The 21,545-nt window shown below is 37.1% G+C and overlaps 1 protein-coding gene and 1 non-coding gene across 4 annotated transcripts in view; one reads left to right on the top strand and one right to left on the bottom strand.

Moving 5' to 3' along the window:
- Nucleotides 1-21,545, top strand: part of MTDH (metadherin) — a 67,860-nt gene that overhangs the window by 22,835 nt on the left and 23,480 nt on the right. The window contains exons 3-8 of one of the 3 annotated variants that reach the window (XM_076005136.1): nt 10,274-10,358; nt 11,038-11,214; nt 12,619-12,684; nt 14,284-14,520; nt 18,031-18,120; nt 20,834-20,932. In XM_076005136.1, the coding sequence (XP_075861251.1) occupies nt 10,274-10,358; nt 11,038-11,214; nt 12,619-12,684; nt 14,284-14,520; nt 18,031-18,120; nt 20,834-20,932 (754 nt within the window). The remainder of the gene's footprint in view (nt 1-10,273; nt 10,359-11,037; nt 11,215-12,618; nt 12,685-14,283; nt 14,521-18,030; nt 18,121-20,833; nt 20,933-21,545) is intronic. The other 2 variants (XM_076005137.1, XM_076005138.1) reach the window with 2 other exon arrangements.
- Nucleotides 5,114-5,352, bottom strand: LOC142872277 (small nucleolar RNA U89). Its single transcript, XR_012920485.1, has one exon. It is a non-coding gene; the product is annotated as a small nucleolar RNA U89 (small nucleolar RNA).

Here is a 21,545-nt window from a genome sequence, read left to right as displayed (position 1 = left end):
TGCTTTTACTTATCCTATATGATGAAATGGAATATATGCATAAAGTATACTACATACTGAAGAATGATGGTTGTCTTAAGGAAAAACAGTTGTGCAGTGACTTATATGCTGAACTAGCCACTTATTTCATGTTGCTCCATTTTTATTTGAAAGAACAACTGATAGACAAGTCATGGTTATTCAGATTTGGGTATTTGCAGACATTTTCTCAAAAATAAACAAGATGATCCTGTCATAACAAAATGATCCTGTCACTTAAAGGAAACTGATAGTACTTGCTGCAAATGATAAAATGATTTGTTGCCACGTGAAGATTAGATATTTGTATCCACAACCATGAACTAAGAATTTCTGATGACATCAGTTGTGATATTAACAAATGTGATTTAAAAAAAAAAACTGTTACAATGGAATGTTTTAAATTTTAGAAGCTCTGTTTTTAACAGTAAACCAGTACTTTCCAATTGACCAATGCTTGCATGTTACAAAATCATGAATAAAAGATTCGTTCAAAGTATAAGGTAGGCTGGGCGAGTTGGCTCATGCCTGTAATCCTAGCTCTCTGGGAGGCTGAGGCGGGAGGATTGCTCAAGGTCAGGAGTTCGAAAACAGCCTGAGCAAGAGCGAGACCCCGTCTCTACTATAAATAGAAAGAAATTAATTGGCCAGCTAATATATATAGAAGAAATTGGCCGGGCATGGTGGCGCATGCCTGTAGTCCCAGCTACTTGGGAGGCTGAGGCAGGAGGATCACTTGAGCCCAAGACTTTGAGGTTGCTGTGAGCTAGGCTGATGCCACGGCACTCACTCAAGCCTGGGCAACAAAGTGAGACTCTGTCTCAAAAAAAAAAAAAAAAGTATAAGGTAAACCAATGGATTTTAATGTAATAGAACATGGAAAGTTCACTGATGCAGTTTCAGATTCCACATTGCAACAACTTTTTTTTTTTTTTTTTGAGACAGACTCTGTTGCCCTGGCTAGAGTGAGTGCCATGGTGTTAGCCTAGTTGACATCAACCTCAAACTCCTGGGCTTAAGCAATCCTCTGCCTCAGCCTTCCAAGTAGCTGGAACTAAGGCATGTGCCACCATGCCTGGCTAATTTTTTCTTCACATTTTTAGTTGGCCAATTAATTTCTTTCTATTTTTTAGTAGAGACAGGGTCTCGCTCTTGCACAGGCTGGTCTTGAACTCCTGACCTTGGCAATCCACCCACCTCAGCCTCCCAGAGTGCTAGGATTACAGGCATGAGCCATCGCGTGCCCAGCCTACAATATCTTTCTAAAAACTACAACTTGATAAGTTTTAGTGTAATGTTTTTCCCTTCCTCTGTCTAAAACCATTTTTTTTTTTTCCTTTTTGCTTTGAGACAGAGTCTCAGTCTGTTGCCCTGGCTAGAGTGCCGTGGTGTCAGTCTAGCTCACAGCAACCTCAAAGTCTTGGGCTCAAGCGATCCTTCTGCCTCAGCCTCCCAAGTAGCTGGGACCACAGGCATGTGCCACCATGCCCGGCTAATTTTTTCTAGATATTTTTAGTTGGCCAATTCCTTTCAATTTTTAGTAGAGACAGGCGTCTCGCTCTTGCTCAGGCTGGTTTTGAACTCCTGACCTTGAGCCATCCTCCTGCCTAGGCCTCCCAGAGTGCTAGGATTACAGGCGTGAGCCACCACGCCCGGCCTGTCTAAAACCTTTTATGCTTTCCTATGGCTCTTAGAAAACACTCCACAACCTTAAACATGACCTAAAAGCCCTGGCTGTGGCACTAGTCTCATCTCCTATTAACATCTCTAAGCTCCAGCCATGTTGGTTTTCTCCTTTTTGTTAAACAGCTTTATTTTAAAATATGTAGTCAAATCACTTGTTTTAAGTGTACAACTTGTTCACTTGTTTTAAATGTACAATTTTAGTGTTTTTACAGAGTTGTACAGCTATCACCATAATCTAATTTTATTAATAGAACATTTTCTCACCCCCAAAAAATCTTGTGCCTATTTTCCCCTCTCCCTAACTCATCTCTAGTCCCCAGCAACTACTAGTTTCTGGTGTAATATCAAAGAAGATTATCTGCAAGTATCTGGAGAAGCTGTTAAAATACTCCTCCCTTTTCCAATTGCATATCTATGTGTATGTAGCCTGATTTTCTTCTTGTGCTTCAGTCAAAACAATGAATCACAATAAATTGAATACAAAAACAGATGTGTGAATCCAGCTATCTTAAGCTAGACATTAAAGGTATTTGCAAAATGTAAAATAATACGAAAGAGCGTATCCTGTGACCAAGATGTTTAAGAATTGCTGTTCTAGGAGTGATCAATGTCTAGAAGGCCAAAAGTGAAATAATTCTGAGACAATGTACATTTACACAAGCGTAAGCTAGAGCAACTCTTAGCAAAATAGAATACCTCCGTGCCTAGCAAGCTTACATACATTTGTATTTTACCCTCCATAATACATCTTAGAAACTACAGTTCAAAACTAGTGGTTGACAAACCATGGCCAAATCTGGTGTTCTTCCTGTTTTTGCAAATAAAGTTTTATGGGAAAGCAACCACACTTTTTTTATTTATTGTCAGCGGCTGCTTTGACACTACAGTGGCAGAGTTGGGTAGTTGCAACGGAGGCAAGGCTTTATGTTCTGCAAAGTCCTAAAATATTTACTATCTAGACTTGTTTGTTTTGGCTGAACCCCTGATTTAAATTCCCATTGTAGTCTTTTGGATTCATCAAATGTTTTATCTGAAGTGCTTTGATGTGGTCTGATTCTCTGAGTCTTGCACTATTGATCAATAGTCCGAGTTCCCTTGTGCCACAATTTATAGCTTTGTGATTACTTGGGTTTCCACCCAAGGAGTTAGTTTTCAAGGTTCTCCATAAGGTAAGCAAAACTAGTAAAAGAGAGAATATCTTACCAGGGAAACTTCATTTCTGCTTTTCTGTCTAAACTCCAAACAAATAGAGGAACAGAGACCAAAACGAGGACTTTCTGCCTCCAGTTCATCATATTTCTACTAGATGATGGTTTTACCAGACAGGGAGTGAGTGGCAAGAGGGGATTGAAACACAGTAAAATGGTGAATTTGGCTTATATATATTAAGATAGAGGTGAGAATAGGATGGCAAAGTGAAATTAATTTTTTAGCCTATTGGAAATCTTGAGACCCAATCTGGGATAGAGTTCATGGCTAGATAGAAGGAGTTCTTAAAAAAGGTTTCTTATAAATTTTTTAAGACTGAATTGATAGCCATGCTGCTTGTACAGTGTACCATACCTTATGAGTCTATACCAGACATACTTAAATAATTTAATGACTTGAATTATGGATCAAGTATAGAAATATAATAGCTGAGAGGTTTTATTTGAGTGAGAGTTAGGTAGACGGAGCTATATGTAATGCAGTCTAATTTTAGGCTCTTTCATTGGTTAACCAAATATTAATTGAATACTTTCTGTGTGCAAGGTACATACAAAAAAATTTTTTTGGCTGGGCGCGGTGGCTCACACCTGTAATCCTAGCACTTTGGGAGGCCGCAGTGGGCAGATCGTTTGAGCTCAGAAGTTCAAGATCAGCCTGAGCAAGAGTGAGACCCCATCTCTACTAAAAATAGAAAGAAATTAATTGGCCAATTAAAATATATATATATATAAAATTAGCCAGGCATGGTGGCGCATGCCTGTAGTCCCAGGTACTCGGGAGGCTGAGGCAAGAGGATTGCTTGAACCCAAGAGTTTGAGGTTGCTATGAGCTAGGCTGACGCCACGACACTCTAGCCCGGGCAACAGAGTGAGACTCTGTCTCCAAAAAAAAAATTTTTTTTGTAATTATCTAGGCATGTAGTCCTAGCTACTCAAGGGGCTGAGGCAGGAGGATTGTTGGTTGTTTTTTGTTGTTTATTTTTTCCCACTCCTCACCTGGCTCCAGGAGGATTGTTTGAGCCCAGGAGTTGGAAGTTGCAGTGAGCCATGATCATGCCACTGCACTCCAGCCTGGGCAACAGAGTGAGATCCTGTCTCCAAAAAAAAGAAAAGACAAACAAAACAAAAGAACTTTTATCAGCCACATAATCATGAGGTAATGGTGATTTAACCAGATGTCATAAATTGGTCCAAAAAAATTAAAATCATCAATTTTTGAAATAGGAATGTATTTTTCTTTTTTTTTTTTTTTTCCAGCTCAAGTAACAAAAATTTATTAAGAATTCCTGGGTTGATGGTTATCTCCTCTCAACCTTGAGGGTAGGAACAATATTAGGAAATCCCTGAGAAATAACACACTGTCTCAACATCCCTGGCCAATACAAAGGAGAAAAATCATTCCCCAGAAAAAGGGCTGGTCTTCAAGTCTTCCTTAATCCAAGAGGGGTAATGAGGCCAGTGCGGGTGCAGGGGACCATCACAAGATACTGGGTTGGGAGTATGCTGGACCACTAGCTGGCTCCTCAAAAACTGAAGAAGCAGATCCACTTGCTTTCTGGAGGTGGAGTTCTTAGTTCCCAAGCTCATGTCTTACCCTTGATGAGGCTGTCACTTCCCCAGGTGAAATTTTCATCCTGTAGGTTCAGCACAGGGTTGTTAACAGTGGGACAGATATGATTCTGTGATGTGGCAGTCATCTTGGAGATGTTCTGGGCTGCCCAGATATTGCGAAGTTTGATGTAGCCAGGGTTCGTTGTTTTTTTGAGACAGAGTCTCACTCTATTGCCCAAGTTAGAGTGCAGTGGCATCAGGCTAGCTCACAGCAGCCTCAAACTCCTAGGCTCAAACAATCCTTCTGCCTCAGCCTCCCTGAGTAGCTGGGACTACAGGCATGCGCCACCGTGTCCAGCTAATTTTTTTTATATATATATTTTTTTAGTTGGCCAATTAATTTATTTCTCTTTTTAGTGGAGACAGGGTCTCGCTCTTGCTCAGACTGGTCTTGAACTCCTGAGCTCAATCTGCCCACCTCAGCCTCCCAAAGTGCTAGGATTATAGGCATGAGCCACTGCGTCTGGCCTTAGCCAGGATTCTTGATCAGCATTTCTCCTTGAGCAGGGTAGGGTTAAGGCTTCACACAAAGGCAGGTCTCATCCCTGACCTCATCCTTACCACTCCTTTGGTCTAGTCCTCCTTTGGGCTGTCAGATCCAAGGTGGCACTCAGATAGCTAGTGCCCAGCCCTACTTTGAGCCTCATCTGTGAGCATCCCTGCAGGCTGCTGCCAGGAACTAGGGGCAGCAGCAGAAATGGAGGCAAAGCCAACATGCTTTCTTTTTTTAAGACAGGGTCTTGCTCTGTTTCCTAGGCTACTAGAGTGGTGCAGTGATGTCATAGCTCAAACTTCTGGGGTCAAGTGATCCTCCTGCCTTGGACTCCTGAGTAGCTGAGACTATAGGTACGTGCCACCACACCTGGCTGATTTTTCTTTTTTCTGTAGAGAAGGGGTCTCACTACGTTGCTAAGCCTGGTCTTAAATTCCTGGCCTCAACTGATCTCTCTGGTCTTAAACACCTTGGCCTCCCAGGTGAGAAACCTACAAGGATTACAGCTGTGAGCTACTACACCTGGCCTTTTATCTGCTTTTGATAAGAAACCTTGGCCAGTTACACTGTGCCTTCAATTTTAGCTAATGATAATCTTAAACTATCCCAATTTAGCAAGATATCTAAACATTTACAATGTGAAGGCTGACCTCAATAGTTTTTTTAGAGATGTTTGTTTATGCATTATTCTATATAATAGAACTTTACTAAATATATTTATAAGTACTTAGAGTAGATGCCTCTCTTGAGGTTTCTTGTTTAAATGAAGAAAGACATATTATGGGAAAATATTTGTTGTTTCTGGCTGGGCGCAGTGGCTCATACCTATAATCCTAGCACTCTGGGAGGCTGAGGTGAGAGGATCACTTGAGGTCACAAGTTTGAGACCAGCAAGAGCGAGACCCCATCTCTACGAAAAATTAGCCGAGTGTTGTGCCCCTGTAATCCCAGCTATTCAGAAAGCTGAGGTAAGAAGGATTGCTTAAGGAGTTTGAAGTTGCTGTGAGCTAGGCTGATACCATGGCACTCCAGCCTGGGTGACAGAGCAAGACTCCATCTCAAAAAATAAAAAGAAAAGAAAAGAAAACTATGAAGACAGGCAGGGCGCAGTGGGTCATGCCTGTAATCCTAGCTCTCTGGGAGGCCGAGGCGGGCGGATTGCTCGAGGTCAGGAGTTCGAAACCAGCCTGAGCAAGACCCCGTCTCTACTAAAAATAGAAAGAAATTAATTGACCAACTAAAAATATATATATACAGAAAATTAGCCAGGCATGGTGGCGCATACCTGTAGTCCCAACTACTCGGGAGGCTGGCAGGAGGATTGCTTGAGCCCAGGAAATTGAGGTTGCTGTGAGCTAGGCTGACACCATGGCACTCACTCTAGCCTGGGCAACAAAGTGAGACTCTGTCTCAAAAAAAAAAGAAAAAAATTGATTACAATGGAAACAAAAGTAGAAATAATTAAGCCTTTAGAGATAGGCCAGACACCATAATTCAGTGAGAAAGCATTAGGCTTCAATTGTTGGACTATTGAAACAATTATGAAGGATAAAGTGAGAATAATGGAACATGTGAAAGGCAGTGCTCCACTGAAAGCATCAATTACTAAGCAGCACAGTGGATTAATTATTCAGAGATTATTCTGAGAGGCCGAGGCGACCGGATTGCTCGAGGTCAGGAGTTCGAAACTAGCCTGAGCAAGAGCGAGACCCCGTCTCTACTGTAAATAGAAAGAAATTAATTGGCCAACTAATATATATAGAAAAAATGAACCGGGCATGGTGGCACATGCCTGTAGTCCCAGCTACTCGGGAGGCTGAGGCAGCAGGATTGCTTGAGCCCAGGAGTTTGAGGTTGCTGTTGTCAGCTAGGCTGACGCCACAGCACTCACTCTAGCCTGGGCAACAAAGTGAGACTCTGTCTCAAAAAAATAAATAAATAAATAAGAAAGGTTATTATTGATTTTGTTAGAAGATCAAAATAAGTGTGATATTCCTGTTAGCTTGGCGTTGATGCAACATTAGATGAGGGTTATTAACCTTTAATTTCTCTTATCTCCTATCTGGACTTTTTGTCTGAGTTTGTTTTTATGTTCCGTTCGTTTGAATTAAAAAAAAGAGCACAGTAGTTTCTGTAACTTATTACAGTACAGGGTATTATTATTACAGTATTACACTATTATTATTACCACATATGAGCCATTATAGTATTGTTGTTTTATTGCTGTATGTGTAGTATTCACCAGGAATCTGAGTTACATGCAAATCTGACCTAAAGATTTTCTCAGGAACGTATCTCATCCATAACCTGGGGATGGCCTATATTCAAATAAAGTAGAGAGTCTAGAGAATATAGTGAAATATCTCTTATTCTCTTGCTTTCGAGAATTTCACATTATTGTTAGATAAACTATGAACACTTGCACACATGGGAAGGTATAATAGTACTGGAAGTTTCCCCAGGAAGTTTGTGACAAATGGCCAAGTCTGTGACAGTTTTAATGTTTCAAGATGCTTATATTTAAGAGAAAGGAAATGGGGAAAGCAATAGTGATAAAGCAAAGGGAGTAGAACTTGAGCTGGAGCAAAACAATTGAGGTCAGGCCTCAGTTTCCTTATCTGTAAAATGGGGATACCCACTTTAGTTAGTTCCTGTAGACCTGTTCATATGGTAAACACTTGACAGGTGGATATTGAACACTTGAAATATGACTAGTCTGAATTGACATTGCTGTTAAATGTAAGATACACATCAGATTTCAAACTTAGCTTAACTTCTTTTTTATACTATCTTATTAAGAGTTTTTTAATATTGGTTACATGTTGAAATGATAGCATTTTTAGATATGTTGTGTTAAATACATTATTAAAATTAGGCTGGGCACAGGGGCTCACGCCTGTAATCCTAGCACTCTGGGAGGCCGAGGCAGGTGGATTGCTCGAGGTCAGGAGTTCGAAACTAGCCTGAGCAAGAGCGAGACCCCGTCTCTACTGTAAATAGAAAGAAATTAATTGGCTAACTAATATATATAGAAAAAATTAGCCGGGCATGGTGGCGCATGCCTGTAGTCCCAGCTACTTGGGAGGCTGAGGCAGAAGGATTGCTTGAGCCCAGGAGTTTGAGGTTGCTGTGAGCTAGGCTGACACCACGGCACTCACTCTAGCCTGGGCAACAAAGCAAGACTCTGTCTCAAAAAAAAAAAAAAAATTAATATCACCTGGCCGGGCCTAGTGGCCCTTACCTGTAATCCTAGCACTCTGGGAGGCCAAGATGGGAAGATCCCTTGAGGTCAGGAGTTTGAGTCCAGCAAGTTCGAAATCAGGCACAAAGGAGACCCTGTCTCTAATAAAAATTTAAAAAATTAGCCTGGCATAGTGGCTCATGCCTGTAATCCCAGCTACTCAGAGGCTAAGGCAGGAGGATCTCTTGAGCCCAGGAGTTTAAGGTTGCTGTGAGCTAGGCTGACACCATGGCACTCTAGCCTAGGCAACAGAGCAAGACTCTGTCTCAAAAAAAAAATTTAATATCACCTATTTTGACATTTTAAAAACGTATCTACTGGAAATATTTAACTTATATATTTGGTTTGCATTATATTTCATTGACCAGCAGCACTCTAGACCAGGGATAGCAAACTCTGGTTTCCTAAATCCAGCCAAATGACTGTTTTTATAAATAAAATTTATTGGAATGTAGTGGAACCCGTTTGTTTATGTATTGTATATGGCTACTTTCATGCTACAGAGGCAGGGTTGTGTGGTTGCTACAAAACCATATGGCCTACAAAGCCTAACATACTTCCTATTTGATCCTTTACAAAAGTTTGCTGCCCCTGCTCTAGACTATTATTGACAGATGTTCGATGTGTTGTCTTTACTTAAGAGTAGATATGATGGAAACAGACAATAGATTAGTGATTGCCAGCAGGGAAAAGAGACATAAGGAGTGATTGCTAATGATTAGAGTTTCTTTCTTTGGGATAAAGAAAATAATGTTACTTGTGCAACTTCTAGTATATTAAAAACCACTGAATTGTGCACTTTAAAAGGGTGAATATTATGGAGTGGATGATATTTCAGTTTTTAGAAAGTGGATATGAGTTTGGTTTGTTAGATATAATAAAGTAGTATGTATGAAACATGGTACATGTTAATGATAACAAGAATATGCAAGGAAACAAATAAATGCAAATCAATTATGAGCACAGTAAAAGAACTTTCAAAAATAGTTTTTTATGTACTCCCTTGTTAAAGACAATTTTTAATTATATTTAAGAGATCTTGCCACTTGAAAATATTTACAAGTCGTTTATTGATAGGAAAAGCAATTAGCTGCCATTATTGCTTACTCATACAAAAGTCTTATAATTAAGATACAATCTCTTATTTAGTTGTAAACTTAACTTTAAGCTGAACATAGTTGATCTCAATAAATAGCTAAAATGAGTGAATACAAATTATAAATAAAAACATTATTTTATGAATGTTAATTCTCTTCTGTAAGCACTTACATAAATATAGAAATCATTGCTTTATAGAATTCTTAGCAAGCTTTTGAAAAAAATAATATTAGCTGAAGGGAGTTGGAAAGTCTTTCCAAAATGTCTGTATCTTGTATATGTATAGGTATTTTATCTTTATAGGATTATTAAACATCAATATACAACTCCCAGGTATTTTTACATTGCTTTGAAACTCATAAAATATTACCAACTTTATATAATTGACTCATTAATTTGTTATACACAGGTTGCATTGACTATCTGCTTTAGGTAATCCAAAAACCAATAATCGGTACATCATTTTCCTTCTGAACAGTGGCAATAGGTTTTAATTTTATTGCTCTGAAAATGCCATAGTACAGTACCTTATTTATGATGTAACTTAGTATAACATGATGTCTGAGAGCACAGACTTTGGAGTCAGACAGACCTAGTTCCTAATTATAACTTAATTTATTAAATGTGACCCAGGACAGCCTTTTTATTAATAATATTTAACATCGCTAAGTTTCCATTTTGTCTCTAAAATGGGGACAGTACCATTTTTTAAAGGAATAAATAGAAAATGCAAATTAGCACATAGTAACCAGTCAATAAATGGTAACTATATTATTACTGCTACTTAATATGTTGAGTTTTTTTAATCAAACATTAAATTTTTTTAGTTGTCAGCATCATACATTTCATTATGTATTTTACTGACTCTACCTTTTCAAAAACAACGAAATATTAAGTAACATTCTATTTTACTTTCAGTCAAAGAAAAATAAGAAGAAATCAAAGTCAGATGCTAAAGCAGTGCAGAACAGTTCACGCCATGATGGAAAGGAAGTTGATGAAGGTACTTGAGCAAGGGAAAGGACTGTAGAAAAATTTTAATCCTTTTTTACCAAGGTGTATTATATAAAAGCTGCATTTGTTTCACTTAATTTTGTATCTAGCTCTTCTTTTTCATTACGGTAGATTTTAATGTACAAATCTATGACATCGTTAGGAAACACTTTTGTTAAGGATCCAATAGTGCTTTTTCTGAGGGGAACTGCCTTATTGAAATGTAAGGTCACACTCAATATTTTGAGCAATTGAAAAGCTACTTGTCTTCGTTTCCCAGAAGTGTGTTTTGGATTTTTTGCCCCATTATCCTTAAACATACCATTCCTGGAAGGCCAGGTACAAAATTCTTCAGGAAGCCATTTATTAGTGATTACATAACACTCTCCTATCACTTCTCCCAGCAAGATAAAAGATATAAGATGACTTACATCTGTCACTTTCTCTAAACTACAGAGGGAGGATTTGATAAAAATTACTAGGATCAATAATAGCAGTTTGTTGCCTAAAACATAATGGGATTAGAATAAATTTTTAGGATAAATTAATATAATCAGCACTCTTGGTTTTTAGCTTAATATCTAAATTTATCATGATATTTTGTGTGCTCCACCCCATTTTCCCCCCAAAACTACAACTTTTTTGTCTTCCCCTTACTGAATAACATTTTTTTTCTGGGGCTATGTCAGGAGCCTGGGAAACTAAAATTAGTCACAGAGAGAAACGACAGCAGCGTAAACGTGATAAGGTGATGACTGATTCTGGTTCATTGGATTCAACTATCCCTGGGATAGAAAATACCATCACAATTACCACCGAGCAACTTACAACTGCATCATTTCCTGTTGGTTCCAAGAAGAATAAAGGTATATTAGTGGAACATAAGAGTGGTACATCAAATCAAACTCCTTTTATTCAGATGTACATAATATTATGTCAAAACCTATTTTGAACTGCTAACATCATTGTGCTGATATACCCTTCTTCGTGAGAGTATTGTGAACCATGTATTGGTCTACCTAATACCAGCAGTGTTACGTGTTACATATTGCCTAATAAATGGCCTATTAAATTAAAATTTGCCTTTCTGCCTTGAGTCACATGAGAAAATGATGTTGCCTCTTTTCCTCGTGTGTATTACTTTACCCCAACTCTCTTGCATCTCCATTTCTTACAGTGGATAAGACATTTACTAAATGAAATAATTTATCATTATTCTGCATGTTGTACGCTTTCATTTAAAGATGAAACAAGCATGTTCTGGTTAGTGCAGGTTGTGTCTGGATTTCTTATTCCCCCCCCCCAGCTTTTTGAGAGTGCCATAGGTGTTTGATAAAGCTAGACCAGAATTTCAAAGATTGTGAGCTAATGTTCTTCCTCCCAAGTATTTCAGATGTTCATACTATCCAATACTGATGGCTTCTTGGTACCTCTTTACATTGCCATCATTTTTACCCTGGCATCTGCAAAGTGATACTATTCAACTTGCCTCAATGCATTGGCTTATCCTTCCTTCATCTTTTTGTTAATGACCTTCCCACCTCCCCATCCTTCAGTTATTTCTGGATCTCACTTTCTTAGCCTTGTTACCTTTTACTGTTTTGCTTGATAATTTGGTGGAATTTATTGCCATGTTACAGCAATGACTTCTACTGAATCCATTTTCATTGTCACATATTAGCTTTGCTTTAGTATTTTTGTTGGAGATTCTTTTTCATTGTCTTGTGCATGCCTTCCATGCTAGCACAATCATATGTCATGCTGTTTTTTTGATGTGTTGTGATCATTATGCTTCTTAGTGTCAGAGAAATAGTATTTTTGTGTTATATATTTTCACCTCTTGCCATATTTCCTAAGTCCTGGTCCCAAATACTGGCAAAGGTCTTTCTTAAGTTGATGTGTTTGCTTCCAGGATTGTTGAAAAGGCAGCTGGTATTGTTGAGAGGTGGCAAAGTTGAATCCAATTACAGAGCCCAGTGCTCCAGTTCCTACTTAAAAGAATCGTGGTAACTGTTATAGAATAGCAAACTCTATCTGTACTTAGGCAGTTTTCCAGGTTCTTTATTGGCATTTTAGTTGACTAAGAATGTGGTAACTAGAGAACTCAATTTGTTACAGACATGTGAAATATGTTGTAAAATTGACTTTTTTCCAGTGGAAGAATTTAGCACTTGAAGGAACAATTTATTATAGATAATAAGTAAAAATTAATTTTTAATGTGCATAGTGCCCTATTTAGTATTAAATAATTTTATTTCTATTTCAACCAGGTGATTCTCATCTAAATGTTCAAGTTAGCAACCTTAAGTCTGGAAAAGGAGATTCTACACTTCAGGGTGAGAGAAATTACATGTAACTTAAATTGAAGGCCCATCAAAATAGAAAATTATATACATGTCTCTTTCCTCATATGAATGATGCAAAAGGAAAGAAAAAGTCTTAAAAATGATTTTTCATTACTAAAGTAACATAATCATAGTCCAGGATTTTGGAAAATAAAAGAAAATCACACCTACTTCTAACAGTCTTTGGTATGTTCTAGTCTTTCCCCCCCCCCACATATAAAAACATTCTTTCAGCAATAGTTTATATGCCGTTTTGATTCTTGCTTACATCACTTAATCCAGTAGAGAAGAAGGATCTTTGTTAGACATGGGTTTAATATAGGTATATGAGATAAAAGACTTTACTCTTACATGTTAAGAAAAAGCCTAAGTTCCTATAATTTTTAAACTGTTTCCTTGATACAGTATCAAATATTTCACAATAAATGGACTATAGTTTGAGCTTTTTTAGTGCTTCACAAATAGAAAATATATTTTATTTACTCATTTATAATAGAGATTGAATTAAATAGTGTATTGCTGACCTGAAAACAAAAGTGTTATAGTAAAACATAAATTCAGAAATGAAAAAAGCACTTTCTTGTTTCAGGCTTGTTCTTAGCACTGGTAGCTTCCTTTGTGCCCATGGTTCTTGATCCTGGCTACACATCACAATCATCTAGGAAGCTTTAAAAAAACAACACGTACACACACATATGAAAAGAAACGTGTGTACACACACACACACACATACATACTGATGCCTGGGTTCCATCACAGAGATTCTGATTTTAATTGGTCTGGGCTAAGGCTCCAGAGTCTGTTTTTAAGAAATTTCTCAGTTGATTTTGATGTGCATCCAGCTTTTAGAATCACTGCCTTAGGGCAGGCACAGTGGCTCATGCCTATAATCCTAGCACTCTGGGAGGCCAAGGCGGGTGGATTGCTCGAGGTCAGGAGTTCGAAACCAGCCTGAACAAGAGCGAGACCCCATCTCTACTATAAAATAGAAAGAAATTAATTGGCCAACTAATATATATAGAAAAAATTAGCCAGGCATGGTGGCGCATGCCTGTAGTCCCAGCTACTCAGGAGGCTAAGGCAGAAGGATTGCTTGAGCCCAGGAGTTTGAGGTTGCTGTGAGCTAGGCTGACGCCATGGCACTCAACTCTAGCCTGGGCAACAAAGCGAGACTCTGTCTCAAAAAATAATAATAATAATAATCACTGCCTCATCCATAATATATGTAAACATTTAAGGAAAGAACATGTATCTAAGGAGAAGTCTTCATATTCTTAGTGGTGAGTATTCTGAGTGTTCCAGAATGTGTCATTTTTCTGTTTGCTCTGTTGTACTTCCTTTGAGCAAGTCGTTCTGCTATTGAAAATTTCACTACATATATTTTACCTTCAAACCTCTGATTAAATTTAAGGCATCTACGGTGATCATGTCACTTTAAAATGTATTTATCTTTAAAGCTCAAGGTATTTAAAGGACAATAGGGGGAGTGAATGATAAATATAAGTTGAAGAGTCATAGACATTTTTAAATATCCCACTTTTAACAAGAAGTCATGTACCTGTTTTTAATCTTTATTTTCTTTTCTTTAAGTTTCTTCAGGATTGAATGAAAACCTCACTGTCAATGGAGGAGGCTGGAATGAAAAGTCTATAAAACCCTCCTCACAGATCAGTGCAGGTGAGGAGAAATGGAACTCTGTTTCACCTGCTTCTGCAGGCAAGAGGAAAACTGAGCCATCTGCTTGGAGTCAAGACACTGGAGATGCTAATTCAAATGGAAAAGACTGGGGAAGGAATTGGAGTGACCGTTCAATATTTTCTGACATTGGTAAGAACCGTTGGAAAAATTTAAGTTCATTTGAAATTGCTAATCTTGTTTGTACGTTTTTTAATTTTCCAGGAAGAGAATACCTCATGAATAGAAAAATTAGTAATGTCATACAGAAATAATATTATAGGAATAATTAACCTCAGATCCTTTTCATGGAGCAAAGTGGGAACTAAATAAGTAAATAACAATGTTTATCATCTACTCTTTACCTAGTGCTTTAACATACCTTATCGTATTTGATTATCAATGTAGCTAACTAGTATAATAGTGTATTCTTAGTGATGTGATACATGTAATGTGTGAACAGGGTTTTTGATTAATTTCAACAGTTCTAATGACTCTAAATAAAAATAGTAAATGGAAGTACAGTTTATAGCATTCATTCATAGAGTATTTTATAGTCTGCAAAGTACCTATTTATAATTAAATTTTCCCCTGAATTTTTGGTTTTTATTTTTATTTTTTTTGAGACAGTCTCACTTTGTTGCCCAGGCTAGAGTGAGTGCCGTGGCGTCAGCCTAGCTCACAGCAACCTCAAACTCCTGGGCTCAAGCAATCCTGCTGCCTCAGCCTCCCGAGTAGCTGGGACTACAGAGGCATGCGCCATGCGCCACCATGCCCAGCTAATTTTTTTTTCTAAATATATTAGTTGGCCAATTAATTTCTTTCTATTTATAGTAGAGACGAGGTCTCACTCTTGTTCAGGCTAGTTTCAAACTCCTGACCTCGAGCAATCCGCCGGCCTCGGCCTCCCAGAGAGCTAGGATTACAGGCGTGAGCCACCACGACAGCCTCCCCTGAATTTTAGTGATAAAGAACAGTAGTTGATCCAAAACCTGTTCTATCAAAAAAAAAAGAACAGTAGTTGAGAAGCTTATTTCAGTTGAGAGCCATCAAGTTAAAAGCAACTTAATTTTCAGGTGTGTGTGTACTATGGAAAAGAAATCTGTGTTAAATGTGGAAAATTGCAAAAAAAAAATAAGGAAAACCCCATTGTAACCATTGTACCACCCAGTGACAACCACTCTTAGTTCTTTATGGTGTTTTTTCCCCTTCTCTTGTGTTTAGTTTTGTTTTTGCTTTTTGTTTTTGGCATAACTCAAATTGGGTATGCATTTTTATATTCCTTCTCCACCCCTTAACATTGTAACAAAACATTTTCCTCACTGCTTATATTTTTATATATTGGCCATATAATGTGTAAGCATACCATAATTCACCTAACTATTCACACATTATTGGAGAAATTATTTTTCTTTTTTTAAACCATTGTAGATAACACTGCATTGAATGTATTTGTTTTTAGGACAGAGTCTTAGGAGTGATTAAAGGGAATACGGATGTTTATAATGCTCTACTACATATTGTCTAGTGCTTCCTAAGAGAGTTGTTCTAAGTTATACTCTCAGCATCAGTATAAGTGCCCATTTATCATGTGCTTACCAAGGTTGAGTATTTTTTTATTTAATCTTTTCTAATTTGATAAGCAAAAAATGCATAAATTGTTTTGGTTAACTTTTAAAATCACTAATGAGATTTTATGTTTTCTCTACAACTTTCTTGATCATTTCTGTTTCTTGTATGAATTGTCTATTCATGTTCTTTGCCCATTTGTCTAATGACCTCTTACTGTATTTTTTTTATCATAATAATTTCTTGTGTGTTAAATATAGGTTTTTTTCTTGTGCTTATTGCAGATATTTTTGTTTATTTCTTTTAATTTAGGAGAATAGACACTAGAAAGTTTGTAGTGTTTAGTGAAAAAAATGTTTCTTTCTTTGTTGTCAGCTTTTCCTATCACATTTTTACTTATTTATTTATAGAGATGGGTCTTACTCAGTCACCCAGACTAGTGACTTGTGCATTGGCACAATGATAGCTCATTGCAACCTCGAACTTCTGGGCTCAAGTGATCCTCCTGCTTCAGCCTCCCAAATAGCTAAGACAACAGGGACATGTCACCATGCCTAGCTAATTTTTTTATTCTTTTGTAGAGACAGGTCCTGTTGTGTTGTCTAGACTGGTCCTGAACTCCTGGCCTTAGTCCTCCTTCCTCAGCCTCCCAAAGTGCTAGGATTACAGGTGTGAGCCACTGCACCTCGCTCCTTATCACTTTTTTAAAGGTTAACACCCTCAAGAATCAAACTGTAGATATAATTTACTAGTACTGTTTTTAAGCTTACTCTCCAAATCCTCCTGCCATGTCCAAAAATTGGATATAGAAGTATCAAAATTTGTTTGAAAGAAACATTCCCTAAATTCTCATTTTTATTTTTTTTGTTTGTTTTTTGTTTTTTTGTTTTTCTTTTTTTTTTTTGAAGCAGAGTCTCACTCTGTTGCCCAGGCTAGAGTGCCATGGCATAAGCCTAGCTCACAGCAACCTTAAACTCCTGGGCTCAAGCAATCCTTCTGCCTCAGCCTCCCAAGTAGCTGGGACTCTAGGCATGTGCCACCATGCCTGGCTAATTTTTTCTATATATTTTTAGTTGGCCAATTAATTTCTTTCTACTTTTAGTAGAGATGGGGTCTCGCTCTTGCTCAGGCTGGTTTGGAACTCCTGACCTTGAGTGATCCTCCCGCCTCGGCCTCTCAGAGTGCTAGGATTATAGGCGTGAGCCACTGTGCCTGGCCCCCATTCTCATTTTTAGCAGAGAAAAAAGCATGAATTTTTGTGCTGTAAAAGAAATGGTCAAGTTTATGGAGTAATGTTAGGAACTGTGACCTTTTGGGATATTTTCAGTTTATTTATAAAAGCTATGTAGTGTTTCACAATTAGGACATACATTAGAAGGTACTTACTTAATTTTGCTACAATTTAAATTAAGCAGCAGGTTAAAGTTCTTGCCTAGATGGATTAGGACCTTTGTTGAAATTGAAAGGGAACTGTATTAGGTTTTCAATGGGTCACTGAGAAGAGACAGGTTGACTAGTCTCATGGAGGTTTATTTAAAATAACTCATATATAAAAAAGAAATGTCTTAAAAGTATTGAGAAGATAGCATGGTATAGAGGAATGAGCAGGGACTAGTTCAGACGGATCTATTAGGTATGAATCCTTTTATGGACATTTAGGCTAGTTATTTAACCTGTATGACCTCATATTTAAATAATTATGAGGATTGGTTATAATGAATGTCAAGTACCAAGTTCAGTGCTTGGCCCAAAGTAGTTGCTTCATTATGATTGATGATAAGGTAGCTTGATATAGTGGAAAGAGCATAGACTTTGAAGATCGACCTGAGTTCCAGTTGTTTTCTAGCTATCAGCAAGTCACTTAACTGCTTGAAACTGCCTAGCAGGGTTGCCATAAGAATTGGAAGTGGCTGGTGTAAGGGGCCCAGCCACATAATGGATATTCAATAAATATTTAGTTGGCTATTACTATCTTAAGTGGTTCTAATCTCTAAGGTTATCTTTAAATATTGTTATCATAGTTTTAAATCTATACATATCTTTCAAGTCTCGTTGCAAATTGAAGGTTCCAAGTGACGTTCTTTATTTTAACAGCTGCTTGGTCTAGTGTGGATAGGGGAATGAATACCTCTGAACAGAATTCTGCTTCTTTTGCATCTCTCACACTTAACTCTGCTGTTTCTGGTATGTGAAAACAGTCTTTCATTTAGTTAACCAAAAAATTTTGTTTAAATTAATTTTAGTGCTTGTTATTTGAAAAACTCATCTGCAACAAATATTGCTAGCAACATAAGTAATAGATACATAAAGTGGCAGAGGCCTTTAAAAAGAGGGGAGAGAAGACCTAAATTCTTATGCACAAGTGACTTAGTTCCTTTCTTTAGGAAAGTAAAGAAAAAAATCTGTGGCCAGAGATCACACAATTCATTGGCACATAGGTATATATGTATGGAAGGCCTTCCCTTCATGGGTCATAATTTTTCTGTTACTACCGTGTTTCCCCAAAAGTAAGACAGGGTCTTATATTTATTTTTCCTCAAGAAGGCACCCTAGGGCTTATTTTCAGAGGGTGTGTTATTTTCCCCTCAAAGCCTCAGCTTGCAGCGCGCACAGGATGGCTGGGACCTGACAGGGGGAGCTGACCTTGTTGGTGGGGCTGCCTGCACCTTTCCGGTCACCTCTGGGATGGGGCAGATGAGAAGGGCTGCTCATCTTCTTTACTGCTCTGCGATGAAATGCATGGGTTGTGCAGTTTCGCTGCATAGCCACGCCCATCACTAGGTCTTATTTTCGGGGTAGGGTTTATATTACGCAAATGCTTAGAAATCTTGTTAGGGCTTATTTTATGGATAGGTCTTATTTTCGGGGAAACACGGTAGTATACTCCTACCATACTTCTAGTTGCAATTTGGCATTTTATTTTTATTCATCCTTACTTATCATGAGTTTCTAGCTAAGCATGTCAGATTTTGTGGACCTCTGCTTAAAAACTCTACTTTTGAGTATCCATTGATTTAGAAAATACACAATTACACAAAATACACAACTTCTTTCAGTTCAGCATTACTTAAATGCATATGCCACTTATTAATCATCTAGAAGCTATGTATAACAAATATTACACAAATGTGGTAGACATTGTTTAGTTTGCAGTATCTGGTTCACATTGGAATTCACGGACTCAGTTTACTAATTGTGTAGTTCAGTAGTATCTAGAATCATGGCCTAGAACAGAGGTCAGCAAACTTTCTCTTTAAAGGGCCAGATAGTAAATATTTGGGGCTGTGTGGACCGTACTGTCTCTGTTTGCAGCTACTTAATTCTGCCATTGTAATAGGAAAGCAGCCAGAGACAATATATAAGCAAATGACTGTGTCTGGTTCCAAAATAATTCTTTTGGTATTTTTTTGTTTTCTTTTCTTTTCTTTTTCCCATTTAAAAATGGTCCTCTAAATCTATTAATGTAAAGAAAAAAATTTTAATATAAAAACTATTCTTGGCTTATGAGTCATGCAGAAACTGGATGGTTGGATTTGGGTCTACAGGTTGCAGATTGCCAAACCCTAATCTCATAGACCACATTTCAGTTCCAGAGGCACAAGTTCATTGTCTCCCTCTTTTGGTGACTTTGTATAACACAGATGCTATTCTCTTCATATATGCAGAGAAAGCAGCATATACCTTTAGTGAAAGGAATAGCACCACTATTGACAATAGTGCTTCTAAGCAACTAATATACTAATTATATATAAATTTTATAAAGTTACTGTTATTTGTTAAAATTTACATTAAAAATATATAACTATTTTATATATATATATATCAGACAATTATCATATTAGTGGAATGCTAGTAAGATCATCTACAGCCAAGTAGAAATGTATAAATTGGTAAGGACTCTGATGGTAGAAAGTGATTATATATAAGTTTTATATTAGCCATGTATCTTTTCTTAACCATTTCTTCATATCAGTGGCTTTGAATCCAAAGTGAATATCAGAGTCATCTAAGGACTGCAGTATACATGGAAAGTCTGATTCAGAAGGTCTAGGGTATATATATACCTGATAGAGAACCACTGCTTTACACTTACAATCTAAAATGAATTTATGTCTATAGAACAAGGCTTTTTGACCTGGCATCTGTGAACTGATATGCTGCAAAGACTGTGTGCAAAATTTAAGTTCTGGAAGTAGGCCTCCATAGCATTTATCAGATTCCTAAGGACTGTGTGAACCCACTCTCACCCCACCTGCTTCCCCCCTGCCACACACACACACACAAAAAAAACAGACAAAACTTAGAAGAAAATATTCTGTTCTCTTTAAATGTACCTGAATTCAGTCTCTAAACCTCCAGCAACTCTTTTGTTTCTTTGGCTTCTTTCTGCCTCACCTGTCTAGATAATTACCTGTTTCTTTAACTTTCCTTAGCCTGATAGTTCTAGCTAACTCACACATTTTCTAGTTCTCTTTTTCAGGGTTCTGAGGATATACGTATACCCTGAACATCCAGGACTAAAATGATCAATGGCAGAGATTTCTTTTATGTTTTATTATTTTCCATTAAAAATAAAAAATTTTTTGACTTCTCAAAATGTGTAGATATCTAACTACCTTGAAGCATAGTAAGACAAAATCATAATGGATTGGTACTAGGGAAAAAATATATTTCTGATCAATGAATTAGATCAAGTGATTATCATAGTTAATTTAAAATTACTCTAAACTCTACTTTTCCTTTTAACTTAAATCTTTTTCTAATGTCTGAATTTTTTCTTGTAGGAGAAATTTTAAAAAATGATAAAGTCTCCGTGTGCGAAGTATAGAGCTATTATTATAAAAGATCATTAGGAAATTCCATTTTTTAATTTTATTGCATTCGTTTTTCATTTAAGGGTCTACTGCTGAGCCAGTTTCTCAGTCTACCACTTCTGATTATCAGTGGGATGTTAGCCGTAATCAACCCTATATCGATGATGAATGGTCTGGGTTAAGTATGTCCTTTTAAAAATTATCAGTTTTTTTATTTGTTTTTTTTTTTTTTCAGAATTTTCTTTCTAGCACCCTGAATTCATGCTTTATGTTTTAATTTTAATCCTAATTTCTCACCTTTAAAGGTCATAATAATACACCAGATGTACTACTTGAAACTTGATTATTGAATATATCTGTAGAATTAAAACTAAATTTTCATAATGACTGAGGCAGTATTTAAATATGAAGTTTTCTTATAGTTGCTCTGTAGTATTTCTGGTTTTTAAAGTTTTTGCTTTAAATTAATGAATGTTTCTTCTCCTAGTTTTAGTGTGATGGAGTAAATAGAATGTACAAGAATGGCTTTGAATTTGTGAAGTGTGCACATATTTGTGCTCGGTAGAAAACAGCTTTCTTACCCCAGTTTCTTATATAAGCATAGGAGGGTTAAAGGAAGTCATAAAGGAGGAAAGGGAAAAAGAATAAGGTTTTTATGTTCAGAAAGTTCATGCTGTCTTCATTTTTTAAAAAAAGATATCTGGAGTTTTTTCCCACATCCGCAAATGTCAGAATTTACTCATTTCTCTGAACTTTTATATCATATTCTTTTCTGCTATTTACTTAGCACTTATA

The sequence above is a fragment of the Microcebus murinus genome, chromosome 7 (assembly GCF_040939455.1).
Source record: "Microcebus murinus isolate Inina chromosome 7, M.murinus_Inina_mat1.0, whole genome shotgun sequence".
In the NCBI taxonomy this organism is placed as follows: Eukaryota; Metazoa; Chordata; class Mammalia; order Primates; family Cheirogaleidae; genus Microcebus; species Microcebus murinus.
This window is presented reverse-complemented; position numbering and strand designations above follow the sequence as displayed.